This window comes from Gadus morhua, chromosome 8, assembly GCF_902167405.1.
Source record: "Gadus morhua chromosome 8, gadMor3.0, whole genome shotgun sequence".
In the NCBI taxonomy this organism is placed as follows: Eukaryota; Metazoa; Chordata; class Actinopteri; order Gadiformes; family Gadidae; genus Gadus; species Gadus morhua.
In genome coordinates, this window is record NC_044055.1 from 21,259,444 (window position 1) to 21,284,740 (window position 25,297).

General features: G+C 47.5%; 1 protein-coding gene across 8 annotated transcripts in view; it reads left to right on the forward strand.

Annotated features, from left to right (window-relative positions):
- st3gal3b (ST3 beta-galactoside alpha-2,3-sialyltransferase 3b) overlaps positions 1–24,837 on the forward strand; it is a 43,550-nt gene extending 18,713 nt beyond the window's left edge. For all 8 annotated transcript variants that reach the window (XM_030363953.1, XM_030363958.1, XM_030363960.1 and 5 more), the window contains 7 exons: positions 1,345–1,439; positions 6,028–6,091; positions 6,188–6,283; positions 6,562–6,748; positions 18,445–18,591; positions 19,751–19,897; positions 21,974–24,837. In XM_030363953.1, coding sequence (XP_030219813.1) covers positions 1,345–1,439; positions 6,028–6,091; positions 6,188–6,283; positions 6,562–6,748; positions 18,445–18,591; positions 19,751–19,897; positions 21,974–22,063 — 826 coding nt within the window. In that variant the 3' untranslated portion in view covers positions 22,064–24,837. The remainder of the gene's footprint in view (positions 1–1,344; positions 1,440–6,027; positions 6,092–6,187; positions 6,284–6,561; positions 6,749–18,444; positions 18,592–19,750; positions 19,898–21,973) is intronic.
- The last annotated feature ends 460 nt before the right edge of the window (positions 24,838–25,297 follow it).

The window sequence follows — 25,297 nt, forward strand, 5'->3', positions numbered from 1 at the left end:
TGAATCCCCAAGTTTTCCCATGTTGCGTGCATGAAGGGGGTGTGCTTCATGTTCATCAACTAAAGGACACGGGCACACATGTACACACGTATAACATGCATACTTTGAGTGGGAGAAGGTGGAGAGCTGCGTCTATTAAGAGTGCAGCCAGAGAGACTTCACAAGTCTGGTTTGTCAACATAGCCAAAAGTCCTTATTTATTAGCTCTTCTCTGCCGTGGCAGGATGACTTCTTTCTTCCTGGAGTGAGATAAGGATTCTCATGTGGTTGGCCAACACCACAGGCCCATATTTCTTCTGTTTTCCTTAGTGGTTTCTAAGTGACTTCATTTGCCTATTAAGGGTGTGTGTGTGTGTGTGTGTGTGTGTGTGTGTGTGTGTGTGTGTGTGTGTGTGTGTGTGTGTGTGTGTGTGTGTGTGTGTGTGTGTGTGTGTGTGTGTGTGTGTGTGTGTGTGTGTGTGTGTGTGTGTGTGTGTGTCAAACCCAGTCGTAATTATGAAAACGGAAGTAGACTCCCCCCTTCTGGCTGCTTCTTGTTTGCATTCTCTTTATCTTCCTTTTCCCCCGTCTCTCTTACCTCTGATTCATTCTGTCTCTGTCCCCGTCTCTCTTACCTCTGATTCATTCTGTCTCTGTCCCCATCTCTCTTACCTCTGATTCATTCTGTCTCTGTCCCCGTCTCTCTTACCTCTGATTCATTCTGTCTCTTTCCCCGTCTCTCTTACCTCTGATTCATTCTGTCTCTTTCCCCGTCTCTCTTACCTCTGATTACTCTGAGTCCACATTTGTTTCCTGCGAGGAGCAGGACGAGGGCGATCGAGGACTAGGGTGGGAATCTGTCGGTATCTTGATTTCAAAACCGAAGCAATTCTCCATTCAAAACAGGCAAATATTAATTCAAATTTGTAAAAGGCTTTCATCAAAAATTCAACTGATTTAGATTCAGGATCTAAATCTCAAAGAGATGAGACTCGCAGAACCAGGGTGGTGGGGGTGGGGGGGGGGGGGGTGGCCCAGAGGTACATTTCTCTGGGGGGTGGGAAAAAGTAGGACATGTGGGGAATGCATGGCTGTTTGGTTTGCGATGTTGTCCAGAGGATTTTTAAGGCAGTGAGGTTAAGACTGCAATATGACTAACTCAATTTTTTTTTTATAATTCAAAGATGTCTTCTCTGTGTTAATTGTGGCAATATTTTGGTGCTTTAATGATCCATATCATCCTCATAGGTTAACAAGCAATTGTCTGAATGAGGAACTTTACAGCATTTCTTCTGTAATGTTTGAACGTTTCTCCTAAAAATGCAAACCATCTCTCCCTTTTCTTTCTGCCTCTTTTCTAAACAGGTTCATGAAACCAGCTCCGATGTTTCTTGACCGAAATTTTAAACGGCTATCAAAAGTCAGCAATTACTTGCCGCCTTTCGGTTTCAAAACGCAAGGTAAGGACATAAGGACACAGTGTGATATTATTTTGTGCTTCAATGTGCACGATTTTTGTTCTTGGTTGCAAAGATTAGACTTGTGGAAATAACAGACACAGTGACCTTGGGTGTCTTGAAAGGCGCCTCTAAATTAAATGTATTATTATTTTTATTTAAATGGAGGTGATGATACATACCTTTTTGATTTTTTTCATTTTAATCTCCAGCCATCACTTAGCCCCTGATATTAGAACTTCTTTTTGTATGCATGCTGAAAAGAACAAATAATTGTTAACAATCCTCATGAGGCAAAGTCTACTGAAACTCGGCTTGTTTATCAGGACAGGATACCCAGATGCTTGTTTTTTCCAAACCTGGATCATTCCTTCACACCTTTTCCGGATCCAAACACACAATAAACACATGGTACTTTGTACCATGCTTAAAGAAGCATTGATGTGACAGGTGTCTTTTGGGAAGTCATTGAATAGATGGCTGTAGATGGTGTCGTGGATAAAACCCACGATCTAATACTCAAAGAGTATTAGATCGTAACAAATTATAAGAGGTCGAGAAGGACTAGATTTGATTGATCAAGGCTTTATTTTAACCGCAAAGATTAACAACATCACCTGAGTTTGTTTGCAAAAGAACTGAGCTCTTCGGCTCGGGATCTCCGAGGTAACTAAAGCTGTGATAGCTTTAGTTACATTCTAAGACCCAAGACGAGGAACCATGGGGTCTCTGTAAGAGCTCATTTACATGGGGCGTCGGGGGTTAATCGGAATTTAAGCATTTGTTTTGACACAGGAAGGCCAAGTATTTTTACATTTGGTTCCATTCTGAATATAAATTATATTATGTTCTTATATAATTTATACTTAAAGTAAAGCTTACTCATACTTATTATCTAAGGGAACTGAGAAATAGAATGATGTCATTGACTACAGAGGGATGTCTTATCTGAGTCTTATTTGTTTGGCGGTCAACTCCGGACCCTCTGAGGTGTTGAATAACAGTAGAACAGGGTCTAAATCCTGCCCCTCTTCCCCCCTGCTGGTACTATTATTTCAAACATTTGGCAAATATCCTTTTTAAACCTTCATTATTTTCTACCACAATGGCCAGATGAGCAAGCCTGACATTGCCAGACCAATTAGCAAATGGGTATCCGTCTGGAAGTTCATTTTGGATTTCCGAAGTGCTTTATCAATGGGCGTACACCCATTATGCCACTGAACACAGTAGGACAGACCTACAACCAATGGTCATTGAAACGTGCAAAAAATCAGCCATAGCCTTCTTTGGTGTTTTTGAAATGCCAAACGGCTTTCCCATGGGAAGCACCTGTACATTAATCGTGTTTAAACACCCCATATTATGTGGGGTGTGATTGGCCCAACCCATGTCAGGTTTACTGGAAATCTGTCTAAACGGGATGGGGGCCAGACTCCTATGACCGCAAACTGGTTCACAGGCTGTATATGAGAAACATAATTCAAGGATTGTCTGTTATTTCTAATCTGTTTTTGTCGCATAGCTGGTGACATTTGGCTTACCGGGGATGCAAATCTCTGCACTAAACCCATATCTGCTGTCTTTTTGACAGTCTGCACTGGTTATTCTGGGGTGGCATTGGGTAACCTCGAGATTGCTAGTTCGATCGCCAGCTCCTCCTAGCTGAGACTTGAGATTTCACTGAGCAAGGCGGCTAATCCCTAACCCCATGCAAACCATTTACCATTCTCTGATCCTAATCCGACCTCTCAGTGCCACGGCCAAAATCGCACCAACCCACGTAGACACAAGGATCGGAGAGATAACGCCGAAGGGAAACAACCACCTCTGCAGCGAGGTGTGCTAGCGGACATTTTCAAATACTTGCATAGCTTGCAGAAACACACGTAAGGGTACACTGAATGTTGCCTTTTTTTTTTTGCCACGCCACTCTGCAGCGTTGCAGGCGAACGTGCCCGTGCGCTCTCAGGGTCGACGATCAAAGGGAGCACGCCCAGTGTGTGGGTGCTACACCTGGTCTCTGTTTTCATCACGGCCGCTGCAGGCAGGGGGGGGGGTTCCTTTTCGGCGGTGCTCATGTGGAGCGATGATACGTGTGGATTCTGAATAGAACCTCCACAAAGGATTCCAAACTAGAACCGTCGGGAAGCCCAGCTGGGGGGAAAATAGGGTGATCCTATAAGTTTATTCTTACTTTGACTGATGCTGCCGTGCAGTGACCGAGGTTCACCTCAGGCCAACGCTTGGTTTAAAATGAAGAAAAAAGAGCAAGGGAAAGTAAAGGTACAAAGAGTGGGCCTCTTCCAATCGAGGATATTGCTACGAGTACCAGTCTACTTCATTTCTAAAAGAAAATATGTGGGAGAGTCTGACCACTTTCCTAATTGTCTGTGCTGACATTTGGCTTCATCTGCGATTGTAAAACCATCAGAGCCAGTAGAGGAAGTCAATTCATTAACAACGGTATTTATTTCTGTTGCCGTGGACCATGATTCAAAGCTATTGCTCCCCAGCGAGCACGTAAACACAGTGTCCCCATCCTATGCCTCTTCACTGTGTTTAGGCTGCTTCCCCCGAACACCGTGTCTGTGTATATGAATCTGGTTGACACCTCCAACTCTTCTCCTGTATTTCAACCCGAGACCCCCACCCCCTCCCCCTCCCCAGCCCCCCGCCATGCTGGGGTAAGCGGCGCGTACCAGACTCGTGTCTTAACCCTCGTGAGTCATTCGTCTTCGGCTGCACCCCGACACATACTTGGGTGAAATGTTTACCCTGGGTACTTATAACAATTAGCTTCCATGTCCATAGCAGAAAGAGACGCCAGCCAGTTGTCATTCATTTCATTTTTTGCCCTCCTAGGGTCCAGGTGTGTTCCCTGGGCTGGTGTTTACGCAGGCCGGGGTGATGCTTGATTCAAGACATCGACACCACATCCAAACAACGGGCCAGTGGCCCGCCATCCTCCCTCTCCCCCCATGGGGTTAATCATTAGCCCTGTCGACCGGAGGCCTAATGTGTCTTCTAAATGGCCCGAGGCCCCCCGTGTCTCTGCCAATGGTTTTCATACTCTCTGCGCTCTTATAGGTCCGTTGTAGGTTGGTGCCGTGGATGTAGGGTGCAACGATGCACGTTTGTACTTGGCGTTTCAATCTCTTTTGACTGAAGCCTCAAAATATATCTATTTATCGATATGCGAAAGAAAAAAAAACAATATGCGTTCTTTTCTGTAATATCTGAAACTTCCGAAAAGGTGTAATTCGGGTTGGATCATTTTATATCGTTGATATTCACGGATAACTCTCCCTTATTTTAATATTAATCCACTAAACCACAGTCTAGTCCTCTGAACGGTGAAGCTGTTGACACAGGCGCATCACAACAGCAGCAGACCCGACTCGGTTCGATGACTCCCGTATAAGTAGAAGAGGTGTCCTGTGAGGTTGCGAACGGAAGTCCGACGGTTATGGAGCGCCCATTCCTGCGTCCCGGCGGTACGGTTCTGAAGAGTAGAGCGGGGAACGTCCGTCTTGTTAGACGCTCTGTTAGCGTGACGCTCCGTGGAATGGCCCGCAGAACACGGCAGGAATGCGTGCTATGGCTAAACACACTTCCCACAATCAGGTGTTTTCCGGACGCTCGTGGACACTATCCCTCAGTTGCCCATTTTCCTCCGGTGAGAATGTGGTTGTTTGAAAAGCAGCATTCCTCTGTTGAGTGCTTTTTATGGAGTTTGTCTGTACATAAAGGACACGCACACGTACACACACACAGAGTACCAAATTCTGTCTGTCTTATTTCTCCCAGATTTCATCCCCCCCCAAGCCAGAGCACATGTTGTTCTTTTATTATTCGTTGTCCATGGTACCGTCGCCCTCACAACCGTTGCAGAGGGCCTATTGGTCAGTCCTTATCAGGGGTTTGAGTAAACGGCCAGTCAGAGCGAGCCGCGAGGCGTTCTCTCCTCCACTGCTTCGAAGGACCACCTAGTTCGCCTCCTCCACCTTGTCTCTATCACTGGTGAGGTCCACGGCAGGTTGTAGGAAAACAATCGTTTCTTCCAGTGGCGTAACAAGACGGGCCCGTATGCAGGATGTTCAAGGCGGGCCCTGAACATGGGGGGGGGGGGAGCGTTTTTTTTTTTTGTTGTTTTTTTTGGGGGGGGTGGAGCGTTTTTTTTTTTTTTTTTGTTTTTTTTGGGGGGGGGGCTGATTGGCCCGGGCCCGTACGCACCCGCATACCCTGCTTACCGATAGTTACGCCACTGGTTTCTTCCATAGGAACGTTTGGCTCGCTTAGCCTTCCATTAGCCTGGTTCAGTTTGGTGTGCGAGGACCTTGATGCCACTTGCAGTGTACCCGGTCTAGACATTGTGTTTGGGTCATTCATTTAAGTCTGATATGTAAGGCTTGGTGAACTGTGATACTACACTACATATTGTCCAAAAAATATTAGCGGTTTATTTATCATGACGGCAACCTTGCAACCCTCAGAGATAATTCAAGTGGCTCAGGATGTATTGTATTTAATTCACAGCTAAACCATTCTTTCTTTTCTTTTTGCACTTTTGTTTCATGTTTTTCTGCAGAGAGGATCATAGAGATTATTTTAACTTCAACAAAGCAATATGGACTTGGTGAAGAGCTGGACAGGTAACATTTGAAATCCAAGGGTTCTAAATAATTAACAAATTAGACAAATGGTGTGGGTTCCCTTTTGGATTAACGCTTTCTTTGTTTCCTATTCAGTTTGAGCTGTAAAAGATGCATTATTGTAGGCAACGGAGGAATCCTAGCAAACAAGTCCCTGGGGTCCCGGATAGACGAATACGACGTTGTCGTGAGGTGGGCAAACTCCTTCACCTCCTCAAGTTATTTACTGTGCAAGCCCACAAACATAAACTGTTGTGATTCCTGTTCACGATTTGTCTCGCTGCATTATACAGCATTGCAGATTCTTGTCACCCCCCATGTTCATCAGCCCTGAGATAAAAGGGAAAGTGAATCTCAACAGTTAGTGTTTGGGGGGTAAAGTGCACGGACGGTATCAGTCTGCATCAGAATGCAGTTCCTCTTCTTGGGAGGAGGTCTGAGTTCCCCGTCCCTCGTCTGTGTATCGGAAGGTTGAACGAGGCTCCGGTACATGGCTACGTTAAGGACGTCGGGACCAAAACTACAATGAGGATAACGTATCCAGAGGGGGCCATCCAAAAGCCAGACCGATACGAGAAGGACTCTCTCTTCGTCTTCTCTGCATTCAAACCTCTGGACTTCAAGTGGCTCCGGCAGATGGTCTTCAAGGAGAAGCCGGTAAGTGTGTGTGTGTGTGTGTGTGTGTGTGTGTGTGTGTGTGTGTGTGTGTGTGTGTGTGTGTGTGTGTGTGTGTGTGTGTGTGTGTGTGTGTGTGTGTGTGTGTGTGTGTGTGTGTGTGTGTGTGTGTGTCCCTAATCATGGCCAAAAATATAAGGGTATGGACAATATTTCACCCTCTCCCCAGGAGAGGAGCAGTTTTGGCTCAAGGTCTGAATAAACGGGGATGTCCTTGGTCAATTGGCAATGATGCTCAGTGCATGGACTATGTAAAGTAATACATAATCTAAATCTAGTTTTTCTCTGTGGAACAACATTCTAAACATACCACTTCCTTATTAGTGCAAAAGAGGTGCAATGTTAATACGAATACGGATTGTATAGCAGGAATTTTTGACTTGGCCTAAATGCGTGAGTTTGATGGTAAAAACTTTTCAGACAGAAAAGTAATTTACCGCTTCATCGACCGGCATTTAAAAGTTCAATGTTTTGCCTTTCAGTCATTCGTACATGACATGTTCTTCAACACATTTATATCTCTCCAAAGCAATTCATTTTAATCCTGTCCACTTGGAGGGACAGGGTAAGTCCTTTCCCTTCCAAGGTGGATGCGCCACAGAAACCCTTTGTTGCCGCGGTTGAGTGGCGGGCTGCGAATGGGTCTCTTTATCACCGGGTCGGGTTTGATGGGACTCAATTGCCGCTCCCTTATCTATATGAAAAAAAAAAAAGACTAAAGGTTGCTGCAGACTTTAACTACCCCTGAGCCCGCTCAAACCACTCACTGGAAAAAGGCTTTCACAAGCCCCTCTTTATGCTTAAACAGAGGCTAGTATCTGTAGAGATTGTATAGGCCGTGGTTTCCATTCAATTCAAGTACAATAAAGGCGCATATTGCAAGGCCTCTACTAAGAGTGGATTAAATGGCCGTCCTTTGAGGGGAAGGCATATTGAGTGCGCAGGAATTGTAGTAACGTCTCTTTGTCCCGTCGACGCCATGGAATTCTTCAGTCAAGTCCAGGTTTAGGAAGTCTACCTCCCAGGCTTTTCAGAGGCCTGCAACAAGGATTTTCTTTCTTACAAGGTGACATTAGTGAAAACTATTGACTCAGGTGAGCGACTTGAAGATTGAGGGGGGTGGTTAAAGAAAATAAAGAAACCGAAGAATGACATTTGAGTAGAGGGACAAGTCAGAGGAACGTCATGGTTAAGGGTAGAATGATCTGCACCAGGGAATAATGTCAGGTCAGAGATGAGAAGAAAGCAAAGCAAATGATTAGAGATGGGGGGGGGGGGGGGGAACGGTGAGCGTAAAACGGCTCCATGGGCTTCCTGATGGCCCCGGGGCCCTTTTGATGGGGGCCAGAATTCTGGGTTTCAGTGGGAATGAGGGGACAATTGAAATGGCCAGCCGGGATAATTGATCTGGCCCCTGGAGTCAGACTCTTTGATCTGCTCGGATAGAAGAATGTTGTGCTCATGAGTTGAATCAAGGGCAGCGGAGAGGGGGGAGGTGATGGAGTGGTAGACGGAGCTACTGACGGATGCAACGGATCTATTCTCAAAGCCCCCCCCCCCCCCCCCCCCCCCTATCCTCGGCTATGTTTTGGTCTAAAGCAGTGAAGTAATACATCAAACTCGAGGACAGAATTTATTCAGTGTACCATTAGCACCGGTCTTAGTGTCAACAGATGTTTTTTTTAAGTGTTTTATTTTGTATAATTTGGTACCGTTTTTCTTTTTAGATGGACTTTGAAACAAAAACGTTGCTCATAAAGTGGAAAGAGCGGGAGACGGTTTGTTTGGTGTTTTGGGTCATGGGTGCCAGTATTCCTCAAACCAGATGGCAGGACACATCTCTCTCTGCATAATGGAGGCATTGGAAGTGTTATGATCACCGCCGTCACCTTCTAATCATCAGCGTGTTCTCAAAGCGGTTCATCCAGCTGTCACTAAGCGGCTGGTCCTCGTCGGCCTGTGTGTACGCCCGCTGATTGAAAAGGTTTGTGTTTGGGATCCATTTAACTAGTGCACTGGGAGCCAACACACGCGACGTGCGGTGGCCCCCTTTAGCTCTGCAAAACATCTAGCAATAAGGAGCATTCCTCTGCTCTCACTGTTCCTTTTTGATTGGCTGTAACCCCGGGATCCTCACACAGCCAGCTGCTAACCTACCGTCAGATGAGCGACGGATGATTGACTGCCACTGTAATTTTCACTTGTTGCAACATCAACCCTATCGTTTAGCTCGAGGACAATAGACTGGTAATGCTACTCCTCCTCCTCCCTTCTGACGGGATATCCAATCGTCCTCACCTTGTGTTCTACTGTGATCGCTGTTTGTAAGCGCTGTGCAACAACACCCCTGTGCAACAACACCCCTGTGTAACAACACCCCTGTGTAACAACACCCCTGTGTAACAGCAGCCCTGTGTAACAGCACCCCTGGGTGTGACACTGAGCCGATATACCTTGATGGTAGTGGCTGTACACGTGGGATCAGGGAGACTGACTCCTGTCTCTGTGTCTCTCGCGCGGTTCGTGGAAAGAGTTTAAAGTGCCCTTTTACAATGTTTGTCACTTGACAAATGAGGCCCATCATTGTTGTGAAAGACTCCTGATGAAAAATGATCCCCAGGATCAGGGGGCCCCCGGGGGCCTGGGCCGCCGCCCGGCTAACCTTTACACATGTTTACTGCACTCCCGCACTCGTAAATAAAAACCCTGGATGGGGTTTCCTTTTCATTTAGGTACAACAAACAGAAGGAAGATGCTGAAATCATTCTCTTCCTTCTTTCAAGACTACCCTGTAGCTACCTGGCAACGCTCTCTGTGTTTACAGTAGAAACAGGATGTTGGGTGTCGGGCGACGTGATCAAAAGAAACGTTTTAGATGTGTTTAATCCTAGCCTTATTGTCGGTCGCCTGGCCCAACTTACCGCATCACCGTGGGCTGTCTCAGACTAATGCAGCGACATAATCCCAGCAATGCAACAGATAACCGCTCTTGTCTGGTCTCTTTTAATTTGTACACATGCTTCCACGCAGGCGTGTGTGTATAGACCCCCCCCTAACCTATCATGTGGATGGCGGCGGTGACCACCAGCGTGTTTACATCAATAACGGCTGAGCGAGCGTGCAGAGACAATTGGCTTTAGAAAACGATCCGCTTCAGTGGACCCGGGGCGGTTAATCCTCCCAGTGCCGCAGCGGGCCTTTGGTGATGCAGTCAATCACAGGAGGGAGACTTAATGTGACTGTGACAAGTTAGCTTAGCTCGCTGGGTGGCTCTGGAGGGGGACTGTAGTATCGCTACGTCCGTTGGGAAGGGGCCTTTTGGGCAGCAGGCAAACGTACAGGTAACTGCATCGCAATGTGAAGCCTTGCTTTTTGATGGCCTTCCATTTTAAAACTATGTTTTAAAAAAGGAAGAAGTCTTTATGACTTTCCATGTGAAAGCGGTTGCATGCAAATCCACCAGCTTCCCTCCAGCAACCCCTTCCCTACAAATTAGAGTGCTAGTTTCCCAATCTCTTATTGTTTTTGTACACTTGCGCAAACATGCATACTGCATCCTCCCACTGAATCCTCTTCCTCTCACGCAGAAACACTCACACTCACGGACATGCACACAGCTACAAACGGATACATGGACAGACATACAAATACATACACAGTTGACTTGAGTTTAGAACAAAAGCTTGCAGACGATTCATCATTCTAAATTAACCCTTGCAGTTGAAGTCTCACTGATGATCTCTTCCGGGTTTACAAATTAGGAGATGTTACGAGAGTGGGAGATGTGCAGAGAAGGCCTCCCACCACAATCATGCTGCCCGCCCTAATTTGAAAGTCCAGACGAATCTACATAAAGAACATACACATATACGCGACATACAACATGTCTTTCTGACAAAGGTTGGGCCCCACCCATCTAAACGTGCGATTTGGGTGTGATTGGCCATTTTAAGTTGTTTACAGATGGATCAAACATGATAACCGGTCACTCTTGCACATATGTGCGATTTTTGGATTGCTTTGAGGCAGCCTTCATGTACCGACACACATAACGCACTCATATCGCACACACCCACCCACTCCCGACCCGTATACATGCATACACAGGGACCTTTGTTTGTATATGCCGGGATCCTTTCAAACAGGGTCAGTGGAGGATATACAGGCGGTGGTAAACAGGGTCTGAGGGTGGAGTGTCAGTGTTCTAGCTCTCCTATTTGTTTACTGGGAGCTCTCGCTGCTCTCCACCGCCATCACGGACACACCGGAGATGGAGGGGGGAGCCCCCTTCTCCTATAAGGAAATACCTCAAGGAATAGGGGTGGGGGACGAGTAAGGGCTTATCTAAATATTGTGTTATGCATAAAAATGTACCAGACTATGAAGATAAATATAGCCCAGAATGATGGATTGCCTGAGGATCACTTAATCTGTATATTTATTGATATAATACAGCGAAATCCATGGAAAATAGAAGATGTTTGGTCATCAAATTGGAGGTTAAAAATGCGAGATTGTTTTAATATCTATAGCGCGCGTCCCCTCCCAACATCTTTGCATCAATCCCAAGTAGCATACATATGTGCCTTCATAAACATTTACACGCTTGGATAAGGAACAAGAACCAAGGGACTAGCTTGGTTCTCCGGTTGTCCCTGATTGCCATGCGTGAGTCACCTAGATAACTGATCAACATGCCGTGCTGCTCGCTGTGCGGTTATCTTCAGAGCTTCCCCCGGACCACAGAGAACCGCTTGTTCCCGTCCTATATAGTCATTACCACTCACCGGCGGACCTGGCCTGGTCTGGACACAAGCTCCGCCCTCAAGCGCCCATTGGCCACCACACAGGAGCCGGACCGTTGTCAAGTGTTCCCATTGTTTTTCCAGTTTTCCGTCATGGGAATGTGAAGATGCAGGTTTCACACACCGGATAACCTCGCCGAGGCCGGCTGAAAAGCTGGACTCCAGTGACCCCCAACAGGGCCAGAGGTCGTGGTATGAGTCAAGAGAAGCAGAGGCAAATTGGCGAATGCTTTAGATTCCTTTCCCGAACAAAAGGGAATCTCCGCACCATGGCATACCACAACAACTTCAGTCGGTCGCATCGCTGAAACATGACTTATTATTCTCAATTGTGCACCTCCTGAGACATTTCCTACTTTGGTAAACCTCTAAGCCCATTTCGCCCTCCTGGCTGAGGCGGTTCCCGCTCAGTGGAGCACTTATGTGGTGAGCTGCAGCGACTTGTAAACTCCTGAAGTACAACATGTACACAGTCCTAATGACCACCAGACAACCTTAATTGTGATCGTTAGCAGTTCATGGCTGCCGTTCTCCTTTCTTAATTGCCTCGGAGGTCTCGCTTCCATAATTTGGCCGACCTTTTTCGGGCTTCCTGTCAGGTCTACTGCATTAACATCAAACACCACCACATCCTCAACTGCCATTCTCCAGTTGGGAATGGCAGTAACTGGATAAGGGAAAGGGTGTATGATGGAATCGAGTAGGAATGTCAACCTATACATCGATGTTAAGATCTAAAGAAGTGTTAGGGAATGAAGTGACTATGGTGCCATAAATTAAATGGTTGGATTTGATTAAAGGATGAGGGTTTTATTACAACAACATTTTGTTGAAGGATTCTCCGAAACGTGTAGTTAAACACATCTCTTGCTGGAAAAGGCTTCCGTGGTTGCTGAGAGAAGGCTGGATCCTTATAAGAACCCGACGCAGACATGTGTGGAACATGCGTGTCCAACTCGTAATCCTTAATTTAATCAAATTCCTTTTTAGTTTTTGCTCCATTTAAAGCATCTGCTAGATTTACAAAGGAACAGAGAAGAATGGCAAAATAAATGTTAGTAGTTTTGTTTCAATGTCTATTTTTATCAAGCCTCCACTTATCATCTTGTCCACATCTAAAACTTTAAAGTAAGGTTGTGTAAATGTAAGAATTTATCCCATTTATGTTTTGTTAGATTTTGCAGCAGTATAGCTGAGGCAGATTATAGTCATTGTTTTATATTGCCTGTATCCAGCATAAAGCCCAAAGAATGCATGTAATGTTGGTATGTTTATGAGCAGCTTGAATCTAAGTGCTTTTCCAGACACCTTCCCTGGACTGTCTTATTGGTGTGGTATTTTTAGGAGGGTTGCACATCACTTGTTATGATCTCAGATCCCTTCAATAGAGATAAGCGAGGGGGAGGGTCTTGGACACATATTGCTGTTTACATACGGTTTAGCTATGTGGATCCCTCTCTGAGACATCGGCAATTAAGAACTGTGGATTCTTGGTTCCCATTTGTATATTTTCCATGAGAAGATTATTGTTCCATGTTTGGGTATTCTAATGCTTGGGTGATTTCATTCTCATCAACTTTGTAATCTTTGTGAGACTAGCCGTCCTTTTTTTAAACTCCTTTTACTGATCTTCCAGTACTGTATGTTTTGGGTGTTCACTGGAATGGCCTTTTCCCCCCGCATGATACCAGCTCAATTCCACTCGCTTCTGATACCAGGTAGTTTGGTTTTCCATTGTAGATACTACAGTGTCAATGTCAGGGTCGACCTAGGGATGTGCCAATTCACTGCCGTGATGCCCTCTTCAACGGGACATGCACAGGAACAATGGAAACAGGTTCGGTGTGATGTCCTCTTACATTGGTGAGAAAGAAACGATTTAGATCTGTTATGACAAGAATCTGCACAATTTTCAATGACAATCGCATCAGTGAAAAAAACAAATGGATTCAACCCTTTCACCAACATATCTTTTGCATTAAACGGATTAGATTATAATGGAGTTTCCCTCCTTTGACCAAGCCGTCAGAATTCAACCTTGGTGCAATGACAATTGGTACCGCTTTTTAGCAAAGCGGCAATCGTGTCTTATCGGTACAGTCAAATTCAACATTATTTTGTCATTTTATTGTTGTGGGACAAAATTTGAATGTGCTGCTTATTGTGCAAACCGACAAAGTACATGTGTCTATTGATCCAGTGGTGTTTCTGTGGGTAGCCATAGCGGTCAGCTCAGGTTTGTGCAGGTTGTACCGCGTCGTGCAATGCAGACACGGTGACTCAAGGTAGTGACGATTCTCTGGGACCAAGTAGTTTGTAGTGTTTTCACGTTTTGGTATCGCCATAGCTGGTTGAAACCTGGGTCGAGGAGATGCTAAAAAAGGTACCATGTACTATCCACGCCTGGTAAAACCAAACAGGGCGATTAAAGTTGAGCCGTTTCCATAAGTGGGACAAGAGGCATAAGCCTATTCTTGAGGAGCTCTGCTGTAGGACTCTGAAGAAGTGCTTCCACTACAACTGCCTGTGGCTCGTCCTTCTGTTCATACATATACCTCATACAGTGGTTTTGGTCCTGTATTTGTTTATATTTCTGAAACTCATGGACACTGTCTTCATGAATTTCCCTGATGCTCAACACCATAACTAGTTAAATTCTGGAACACAGGCAAATTGGCTTTCTTTTTTTTGCAATCCCGATTTGGAGCTCAAGTTTGGCTTAACAAAGATGCGAAAATTGTTTATTTGGGGGCTAAGTTGTGTCAATAATTTATACAGCATAAACTCCCCCCAAGAACAAACACACACACACACCAGCCTGCGTCCCTCTGCGTGGGATAGCCTGTTTACTTTAATGACTGCTCTGCTCGCCTGCACCTGTTCTTATAGCAGCTGACCGCTGGTCTGCCGGGGCTTGAGGTCGCTTCAGTGTGAATGACACGAGCTTGGGCTATGCTAACTCATGTAGTCAATGAGTCCCGAGTCTTGTTCAATCCTGGCTTCTCTTGAGTGAAACCCCACCCAAAGCTTCTAGCTTCATGGATCGGCTACATACTCCAGCCGGTGGTGGTGGTGGTGGAGGTTTAGTACCTCAAGCCCCTGGGAGTTGCCCGACTCTGGGAGCTAGCACTAGGGAACGGCATCTCTGGTAGCCCCAACTACCGTACCATAGGCGCCATCTTTGTTCCCCACTGTCCCACTGTGAATCAAGAGAGCGTGGCCCTTCTTCCTTAAAATCTCTCTCTCCGCTGTAGCCCACTGGGCCCTGTCCACCCGTTAAGATGAGTTCACCTTCCTGTCTGACGCGGGTCTCTGGAGTGCTGCCAGTAAATCACCGACCCGCTGACAGGACCCTGCACTTTTTTGTCACCTAGGATCAGGCTAGGATAATAAAACCAAATTAGACTGTTGTTTTGTTTTTTGGCCCCGGAGCCATCCTTCATTCGAGGATGACACGTCTAATGGGGCCGATGGGGCCCCTGGCCGCGAGCCAAGGAAAGCGTGCGGCCGGAGAGACATGGAGATGTGGAGAGTTGTCTTTAGTGACTTCTGTTGCTCCAAGTCCTTCCATGTAAGAGCACCCGCAGCTCCCGATTAACCCGACGTGTGGGGTTAAAGACAATCGCCTTTTTTCTTTTCCCCCTCTTCAATGAAGAGGAGAAACGCGTCTGGCCATACAGATTAGTCTTCAGACTGTATACCACAGCTCCCCCACTGTCCAAACCATTCGGTTAACGGATTGGGCTTGAGTGGTCGTTCTAATCCACACCGCTTCCCGACTCCACATCCACAGAAAATCAGTGTCTGTTTATTTTCCCATTCCATTTTTGTTATTCAGCGAATAAACCCAGTGCCTGCGTTCTCTCCCATTGATGAGTGCTGGGGCTGAAAGATGAACGGCGTGTGCGATGGCCAAGCGCAACACGACTCGTGACCTTACATGGAGGCCCGGCGGCCCGGCTCCAACCCGGGCTCCTCTGGCTTCTTCAGGCTGCGCAAACAATTACCTCGTCCAATTAACCTTGTTTTAACAGGTGCCTCTATGGGCGTCGAGTAGCCTTTTGGGCACACTTTAAATCTAATAACCCAAGACCAATGTGACCGTAAAGCTGTCGCGGGGTGAAGGGAAACAGCCATTTCCTGTCGGACCACAACCCTGATGATCCACCGCGTCGTCCAACGTTGCAACACCTCGCTGTTTTTCGTGCGCGAACACAGACAGACAGACAGACAGACAGACAGACAGACACAGACACACAGACACACAGAGACACACACACACAGAGAGAGAGAGAGACACACACACACAGAGAGAGAGAGAGACACACACACACAGAGAGAGAGAGAGACACACACACAGAGAGAGAGAGAGAGACACACACACAGAGAGAGAGAGAGACACACACACAGAGAGAGAGAGAGACACACACACAGAGAGAGAGAGAGAGACACACACACACCAGGTTTAAATAATAATAATAATAAGTAGCCACATCCTCGCTCCTGGTTGTAATGCAGCAGGGACGGCCAGAGCACCCCTCTCTGCCCAGCGAGTAAAGGGTAAAGCGTCATTGTGCTGGGTTTGACGTTGGATGCTGACCGTACCTAATCTGAGGTCCAGTTACTAAATGAAAGGGCATCTCTGCCATGAGAGCTCCAATCTATTAATCTATAAAGGTTCATACACACAGGCAGTCTCTACCTCTCCCTCCCCCTCCCCCCTCCAGCCGGGACTTAAAGAACTAACTAAGAAAAAAAAAAAAAGAAGTATAGAAGACCTGGTGGTATTCTCTGGCGCTTAACCTCTTGCCTCCAGAGAAGGAAAGTATAATTTCTCCAACCAAATAAACCAGATCCGTGTATTTATAGCACTGCTGGATCTGGCCTCGTTCAATCTCCCGTGCCTCCTCACCCCTCCGAGGCCGGCGTAACCCTAGACGTCTGGGCAGCCGCGCTCGTGATGAATTACGACATCAGAGGAATTGGGACCAGGCCCCCGGCCGTTGGCGGCTGTGTTCCTCCGATGTTCCTCCAAGGAGCGCAGGGTGTCTGAGTTGGTTTAGTGTTTCAGAATCAGCCTCACTCAATCAAGACCTATTGCTCCGGCCATGCTTACGTCCGGGAATAAATCCTTCCTACTTTTCATTTTTCTTACTACCATTATTTTTTATTTCATAATTGATGTGTTATATTGCCTTTTTTCATTTTTCCCAACTTGGGTACACATAACCCATTCATCATATGCGAACAAATGTGTAACCCTTCACCCAAACCAGGCCTGGGGTCTCTGAGTTGTCTGCACTGGAATCCCATTACTGACCTTACCACAATAGCTCTAGTTGTGACTTGGAGACATTCTTTAGGTTACTTTTTGACAAACAAAGTGTGGTCAAACGATGCTGTTCAGTCTTTTTTTGTTTCTGGTAAAGGGGATTTGAAGCGGTGGCCTTCAGCGCAAATAACTCCCAAAGAACGCCTCCCCACTTCTGGAATTATTTGCTCAGCGCACAGCATGCAGGGACGACCGACAGTCCTCCAACTCATCCCTCTAATTGGTTCCTAACAGTTCTCCGTGCCACCTGTACTTAGGCCTGCTCTCTGGGGGCTGGGCCGGCCCGTGACGGTCTGTGGCCATTGAGCCATTGTGTGGAACGACAGGGCGTGTGTACCTTCCTCCCTTTCATGGTAAAAAGCACTAAATTACTCTTTTAGTCAACTCACGCATACAAGCAGTTATAGACAAACACACACACACCCAGAATCCCCCGCACACACATACACACACGCAGACATCTCACACACATTCACACATACCTTAACCGCACGACCAAACAGATTCCTGGCAAACACAAGCTGTGTTGACGGGGAGGAGAGCTGGGGTTCCTGTCATGGCTTGCCGAGAGCACAGTGCAGGGCCCGGGTTAAAAAGACAAGCCGCCACTGTCGTAGTCACAAAGCACCGCACGGCCCACTGGACTGGCTTCTGTCAGTGTGTTACACACACACACACACACACACACACACACACACACACACACACACACACACACACACACACACACACACACACACACACACACACACAGCTGTATCAAAGGCAGAAGGGCGGGGGTGGAACTATTTGAACAGGTGAATCCCATCAACATGTTCCCTTCATACCTGGAAGTCATGCGTTAGGTGTGCTGTGGAGAGGCTGGTTTGTGGTGCTGGGAGAGGAGGTTGTTGTGCCCTGCATCATTTGTACAAATTCCATGTAATTTTTAATGTTGAAACATACTTTTTTTTTTCTTGTCAGTCTTTTTGTTTCATGGACGTGTGTGTGCGTGAGTGCGCGTGTGTGTGTGTGTGTGTGCGTGCGTCCCCTAAACACTAAATCTACATAATTCGGTTCAGGTGTGTTGTCCCGGCCACTGATGATAATTGCCGGGTATAGGTCAAGGTGTGATTTATTCCACATCCTGTGGCGCTTCCACGTATATAACCTCGGCCTGGCCCATATGCTACCCCACCAGTCTGGCAGCCCACCCCCAGCCCTCACCTCACCTCACCACCACACTCATGGGGACCTTCACACTTAACACCAGCGACGGAGCACTCTGCTGCTGCAGCTACCGCAGCGCTTAATACCGCTAATTAAATTCCCCACTGGGTATCCCTTTTTAAAAGGAAAATGGAACAACAAGCCCCCGACCAGTTGTTTCCCTCCTGGTGGTCCACGGTGGTGTGGTGATGCTGTGGCTCTGACGTCTCTCACTGTGTGTGAAAGGCCCTTTCACACACTTTGCATTCCCCTAATTTTAGTGGTTCATCACAATTCAGTTCCTAATCAGTCTTGTTCTGATTCTCTTCCCTCTCCTCCACCTCCTCTTCCAGCGGGGGACGGAGGGTTTCTGGAAGTCCGTGGCCCACTACGTGCCCCGGGAGCCGGTAGACATGAGGATCCTCAACCCCTACTTCATCCAGGAGGCGGCCTTCCAGTTTATAGGCCTTCCCCTCAACAACGGCCTGATGGGCAAAGGGGTGAGTGGAGACCAAGGTGTGTGTGTGTGGGTGGGGGTGGGGGTGTGTGTGTGTGTGTGTGTGTGTGTGTGTGTGTGGGTGTGGGGCGCCATTGACTTTTTGAGTCTTTACACGATTTGCTAGACCAGTGAAGTAAAAGAGACGGGGAAGGGGGCCTACCTCAAAGTACAGGATAGAGCGCTACCAGCCCAAGTTTGTATGTGTGCGTGTGAGAGAGGCATGGGGAGGGTATCACCTTCACACTGCCCTCTGGGGCCACCAGCCGAACTCCCCTACTTGAACTCTGCACCGCAACATGTGTTCAACATGTGGGACAGCAGTCCACATGTTAGTAAAGTCTCTCAATTCTTGCCCTAAAATTCTGCCCTTTCTTGATTTTGATTAGAAGCATGCGTCTGATATTATTTATTATTTATCTCTGTGTGTGTGTGTGTGATAGAAGATGAGAGACATAGAACAGAGAGGGAGGCCCCATTTTAAATCATTAGGCTGATTTGGAACCCTGAGGCTGAGCGCCACTCAACCTGTCGGCAGGCAAACCCCCTACAGAGTGTGCACACACACACACACACACACACACACACACACACACACACACACACACACACACACACACACACACACACACACACACACACACACACACACACACACACACACACACACACACACACTCTCTTTATTTTTCGCTGTTACACTTATGCACCCTCTTTTTCTCGTCTCTCTCATCATCTATCACACGCGTGTGTCCAACGCACACACACGCGTGTATCCAACGCACATTTTGCCCTCTTAGCCCAAGTACTCCCTTGCAGCCCAGGGCATTTAGGAAGTGGGGGTCCCAGCATGTAAGGTTACCCTGAAATAGGTTTGAGGAGGGGATGGGTGTTTTTTGCAGGGGGAGACGCCCCCTTAATCACACACACTACAGGCTCACTTACCAGCCATCGACCCATGAGATCACATAATGGCCAGAAGAGGGAAAATAGTCAGATTGAAAGAAGAGAAGCATTGAAGGGTGACCAGGATGGAGGCTACTGGACATCAATTGATATAGAGTTGTGTAACAACTTACACTTTTGTGTAAGGAGCATAAAAACCTCCATTCCGAGTGAATGTGGTTCCAGTGGTGACCGGTTTGCTCTCTCTCTCCACCCAGAACATCCCCACCCTCGGAGCGGTTGCTATCACCATGGCGCTGCACAACTGTGACGAGGTGGCGGTGGCGGGCTTCGGCTATGACATGTTGACACCGCACGCGCCCCTGCACTACTACGAGACCGTCAAGATGTCCGCCATCAAAGAGGTGAGCAGCTTGCCCCGCCAGGACACCTTCATGCCTCTCACTGTTACCACAGAGTCGAGGAAGAGGAAGGCTAGTGTTATATTAATGATCAACAATGGATTTGAACCGGGTGAAAACAACGGTTATATTTTGTACACTTTTCACATTTAACACAGTTGGATGTGGTGTGTGGTCCAGTCCAACTCCTGTCAGTAGAGCAAGGCATCAACCAGAAGAGGGTTAGAGGTCCAACTCCCCCTGAGCTCAACCGTGCTACGAAACAAGGGCTCTCTGATGTTGAGTTTTATTACATAGTGTTGTCCCCCAAACTGCATACATTTTATTTCCGTTTGGCCTCAATAGGGATTAATTCATGTTTTCATTCGAGTCCCGTTGTGCTTTCATCCTGTCCCGAACGGCCTGGCGTCCCCCGGTGAGGGACGCGGCGGTAATGGTCTCTGCTGTGCAGGGGTGGGCGGCAGACCGCTGACTTTCTGAACCCACCGCCGATGACGGATCTCATTTGGCGTTTGTCAGCCTGGGCTTCCTCACACATTCCTGCAGAAAGGAGCCCTAGTTTCCTCTCAGGCCTGACGCACTGATAAACTCCAGGTGGCTCCTCTGCCTTCTCCTTCGTACTGGCTATCCTTTCCACTCCGTTATACAAGCGGTTAAATATAGAAATGATAAATAACAACTCAGAAATGCTAATAATTAGGGATTGCTTGGTCTCGGGTATGGCTAGCCCCCCCCCCCCCGGTGCATGAAGGTATCCAGATATTGTTAGCCGGGTTCTCCGGCGCTCTGGGAGGTTAAACATTCAGTGTACCGGACGGAGCCGATATGTCCGGGTTTCCGCTGACGTGTGAGACGTGAGGCCGCTACGGCGGCGACCTCCGTCTCAACTCCCGCTGAACTCCGCGGCCCCTCGTCATTATCGCAGCAGCAGTCATCCCCGTCGACATCATCATCATCATCATCAGCGAGGCGGTCCATCAGGATAATAATAATTGTTTGGACTAATTAACGAGCGCCAGCAGCCACCGTGGTGACGCGTTTGATTAACAGCGTTTGGTCAGCGGCACCCGGCATGAAGTCATTCCTCAAGTGCCCCCGTGGACTCCTGGTAGCCCGCCGCTGTTGTCATCCCTCTAACGTGGACGGGAGCGGGGGTGACTTTACATTGTAGCCCTGGTCAACCGCTTCATTCATTGCATTTGGGTTTCCCGGCCTATCCTTTTACTCAAAGGGGTCACTGAGGTTATACATTAGGAAGTGAGCCCTGGAGGTGTTGCCTCGGGAGCGTGTTCCGGTGAGGAGCGGGATCCGGCCATGCTGACCCCCGGGCCTCAGTCGTAGCCAGCAGGTTGGAGTGCAGGCAGCTGCAGGGCCCGGCCCCGTCTCCCCCTGCAGCCGTCTGACTGCTCCTCTGTATCTCCCACCCTAAAGAACCGCCACAGCAACATGTGCTTCGCTTTTCCGGGGTTCCCGCTGGACTAGGCCTCCAGACCCACAGACCTGACCCCCATCGGGCGGGGCTGCTCACAGACACTAGCATGCACAGCTATCCACGCAATTAATAGCCCCATTGTATATCAAGTGCATACACAGGCCGTGCCTAATGTCAGGGGCAATGAAGGAGGGTTTTAACTTGGCTTAGACTGCTCAACCCTAAGCTCCCCCACTGCCGTTAGCCTATGGCTCCAGTCCTTTGCACTGGCCCTGGCCCATGCTAGGGGACCCTCTGAGAGGGTCCCCTACAAACTAAACACTGGGATGGGACACCACTGAGGTTGTAGGCCAAAACATGCTTGGGAGCGCACCTGTGTAGCAGCAATATATCACAGGAGTTAATGTTTTATTTGAGTTTGACAGGTGTTTGATTATTGATTTGTGAAAAATGCAGTTCTCTTACTCTCTAACTGCCCTTTTGAGGGCCAACATGGGTCAGAAGCTCCTCTAGCCCTCGACTCTTATGTATAGCTGCACTCCCACGGTGGTGCGCCGATGTTCAGTCAAGACCTAAGGGACGGTGTTTGGTGGCGGGGCGTAACGTCGTGCTAGCTAACAGTCCCCTTGTCTCCCCCTCTTCTGCAGTCGTGGACCCACAACATATCCAAGGAGAAGGACTTCCTCCGCAAGCTGGTAAGGGCCAAGGTCATCACTGACCTGACCAAGGGCATCTGACTGCACACCCTCGCTCACAGAGGTGTTGCCTGCCTTTCCCTCAAAGACCACGCCAAATGGCATGCTGGGAAATGGAGTCAGAATGGGGAGAATGGACCTTCCCCCATCATACTCCTCCTCTTCCTCCTACCCCACCTATCTCCCCCCCCCCCCCCCCCCCCCTGCTCTGCGGAGATCTGGGGGTAAAGGAGGTGAGCTCACCGGCTGAGTTCCTATCAAAGCAAGGAATATGAACTCAAGGCAGATTAGCAAACACAACGGATCAAGTGGGAGCATTTAGGGGACATATGCACACACGTGCCTTCTGAACCAAAGGCTCCTGGCAGTCGGGGAGAACATCTCCCTGCTCCCTGACCTGACGGAACAGGACCCACCTGGGTCCACCTAGGAGGGTCTCTACCTGGACACCATCCCCGCTCCCCACAATCACATGACTGGACGACGAGGTGGCCTCACAGCGGCTCTAGAGCCGGGTTAACGGCTCACACCGACACGCTGCCTTCGGATGGAAGGGAAGACGAACATACACAGGGAGAGAGAGAGAGCGAGAGAGAGACAGCCACGGACAGCCAGGGGAGGATTCAGCGGATCAGCTGTGCCAAACGTACCTCGTACAAAAAAGGGAGAGGCCCACCCCAACCGCCCCCTCTCTTCCCCCCCCCCCCCCCCCATGCTGCCTGAATGTATTCCCGTCCCATACTGGAACTGTCAAACACGTGCACTGGGCTGCGCAGATTCCACCCACCTGTGCTTTCTCTCTCTCCCTCTCTTCCCCCCTCTCTTTCTCCTTCTCTGCACGGGTGTGTTCCTCGGCAGTATTCACCTCCGATAGGAATATTATCATTTCTACTCCCCCCTCACTCCTCTGTTGGGCTGCCTGTGGCTCGCTGCGTACCTGCGGTGGCTACCTGAGTCCAAGCGCCACCCAAAGGGGCCAAAGGTTGAGATTTACTTTCTAATCATCCTGAATGACGGGGAAAATATCAAGGGTTTATGATTTATTTTAAGTATTTATTTCAGGTGATACGCGTTTTAAGAAAAGTTCCTAGGTTCCGGTGATGGGCTGGTCTGATATTTTTATTTTTAATTGTTTTTTATTTTACACATTTTACAATAAAGGCTTTTGTCTCTCTTCCAAGTGTGCTAAAATGTGCTTCCTACAAGACGATCATCTGTGTGGGCGTAGCATCAGCAGTGTTCCCACTAAATCTACAGATACATCTCATTGTTCGCTTTAATTGACAGGATGTTTTAATTAGTGTTTTCATGGGGCCTCTTTTTAATTTTCCGCTTCGCAGGGACATTGTGCTCGCACGGCTCTTGTTTGTCACGAGCTGGGCGCTTTTTTTAAGTGATTCCTCAAATGGGGCAAGAACCAAATTACAGCGTTGTTAAACTTTCTGGTTATTGTAAAAGTGGAGAACCTTTGCAGGCATGCTCCGGGCCCACTTCTGCAGAATCATCTGCTTTTTTTCTTTTGCACGGAGAAAAGGTTTGTTGTTGGCAGGAGACATAGGCAGATTAAAAAGGTTGCAAATGTTCAAGTGGAAATCGTCTCTGGGATTATTTGAAGAATACTGTGGTAAACATTTCAGTATTTAAAGCGTTGCTTTGTCGTCACAAGTGTCCAGTATTACTCAACCCTCCTTGCCGCCTCTCTCTCGGCTCCCAACAACCAATTCAGGAATGTCTACATGCTTGCTTTTCATTTTATGTCATTATCAGCTTTAAATGGTGGTGGTGCTTTTTTATATGCTTTGCCAAAGCCAAGGCTTGTTTTTGTCTATTCTTCCTGTTTGTCGTTTGTCAATGATTTTGTTTCCACTGCCTTCTTCTGTAGACTACATATTCCTATTAAAACACACACGCACACACACTTCCAGCCCTCACTATGGGTTAGTAGGCCTTATTCCGCTAGCGGACATCTTAGTGCTAACATTTATAGCGTTCTATGTTTCTAGCGTTAAGAAACAAGATGGCTGCTAGTGGAATACGGCCCAAGGCTGCGCCTTCTTTTCTAATTTTAAACAACAGACACATCACAAGGCCTTTATGTCCATCTTACAGCTTTGTACGTTGAATCCGTTTTGTTACCGTTCAGGTGAAATAAGTGTCTGATTCATTAGTGGCACCACCTTCAGACTGCCTGAACTACTGGGTTTAACAAGGACTGCTCACGCTATGGTACGGCGGACAACCTTCTCAATATATTGCACTAAGAGAAGAGAAATGTTGGGCTGAAGGATGTTGGTTAATAAACACTTCAGTTAAATAACCATTGTTACATAGATATATATATATATAGATGTGTTGTGTATATATAAATAGTTGACACATCGCCCTTTATTATTCCTATGTGGGGAACAATCAACTGTAAAAAGACAAATCACAAGGTACCATCGACTTCTCAACAGAAACTTGGAGACCAAACAGAGTTGTCGGCTGGTTTAAGCTCTCATTTTCCTAATGTGTCATGAATGCTGTACTGAACTGGATAACCAATCCTCCATCTTCTCTTTATATCAACCCTGTCATTTCAAGCAGAATGTATTTCCCTTCACTGACAATTCAACTCCATTTGAACTCCACTACTGGAAGTCTGCCGACAACGGATCAAAATTGCAAGCGTTATTTTTTTGTATTTTATTTTTTTAAATATATATAGGCATATATATGTATATGTATATATATTGGATGTATACATATTTATATATATATAGCTATAAAATTGCTTTGTTCTTTTCGGCTACTGAATAAATTGAGTTTGTAAATGATTTCCTGTGCACGTTTGGTATTTTCTCTTCGTTTTGTCCGAACCGTGACCATCTGATGTCACTGATGTGTTGATAGTCCCAAGAGAATACCCTCCTCTGTACGTCGTTCCAGGAGCAAAGTCATGTCAGAACCCCTTCAGTGGATTACAGGTTCAACTGAAAAGGGGAGCGATGGCCTCCTATATAAAGCCCCTTACGTCACGCGACAGCCCCAGTCCAGAGACGGAGCAGAGGGATTTCCTCTCCCGTTGTACTGTATCCGACCTCAGCAGACAGGGGGAAGCCATTTCTCTGTCCCCTCCGTTCGGCAGGCTTCCTCTCCTAATGTACTCCAGTTTTTTTTCCTCCCGTGTGTTTATCTCATATCTTCAGGAGTCCCCCTCACTCCCCCCCTCGCTCCGTCCTTTCATCCCAGGTCTCGTCCAGCTCTCCTCTCTGCTCATTCATGCTTCAGTCTCTG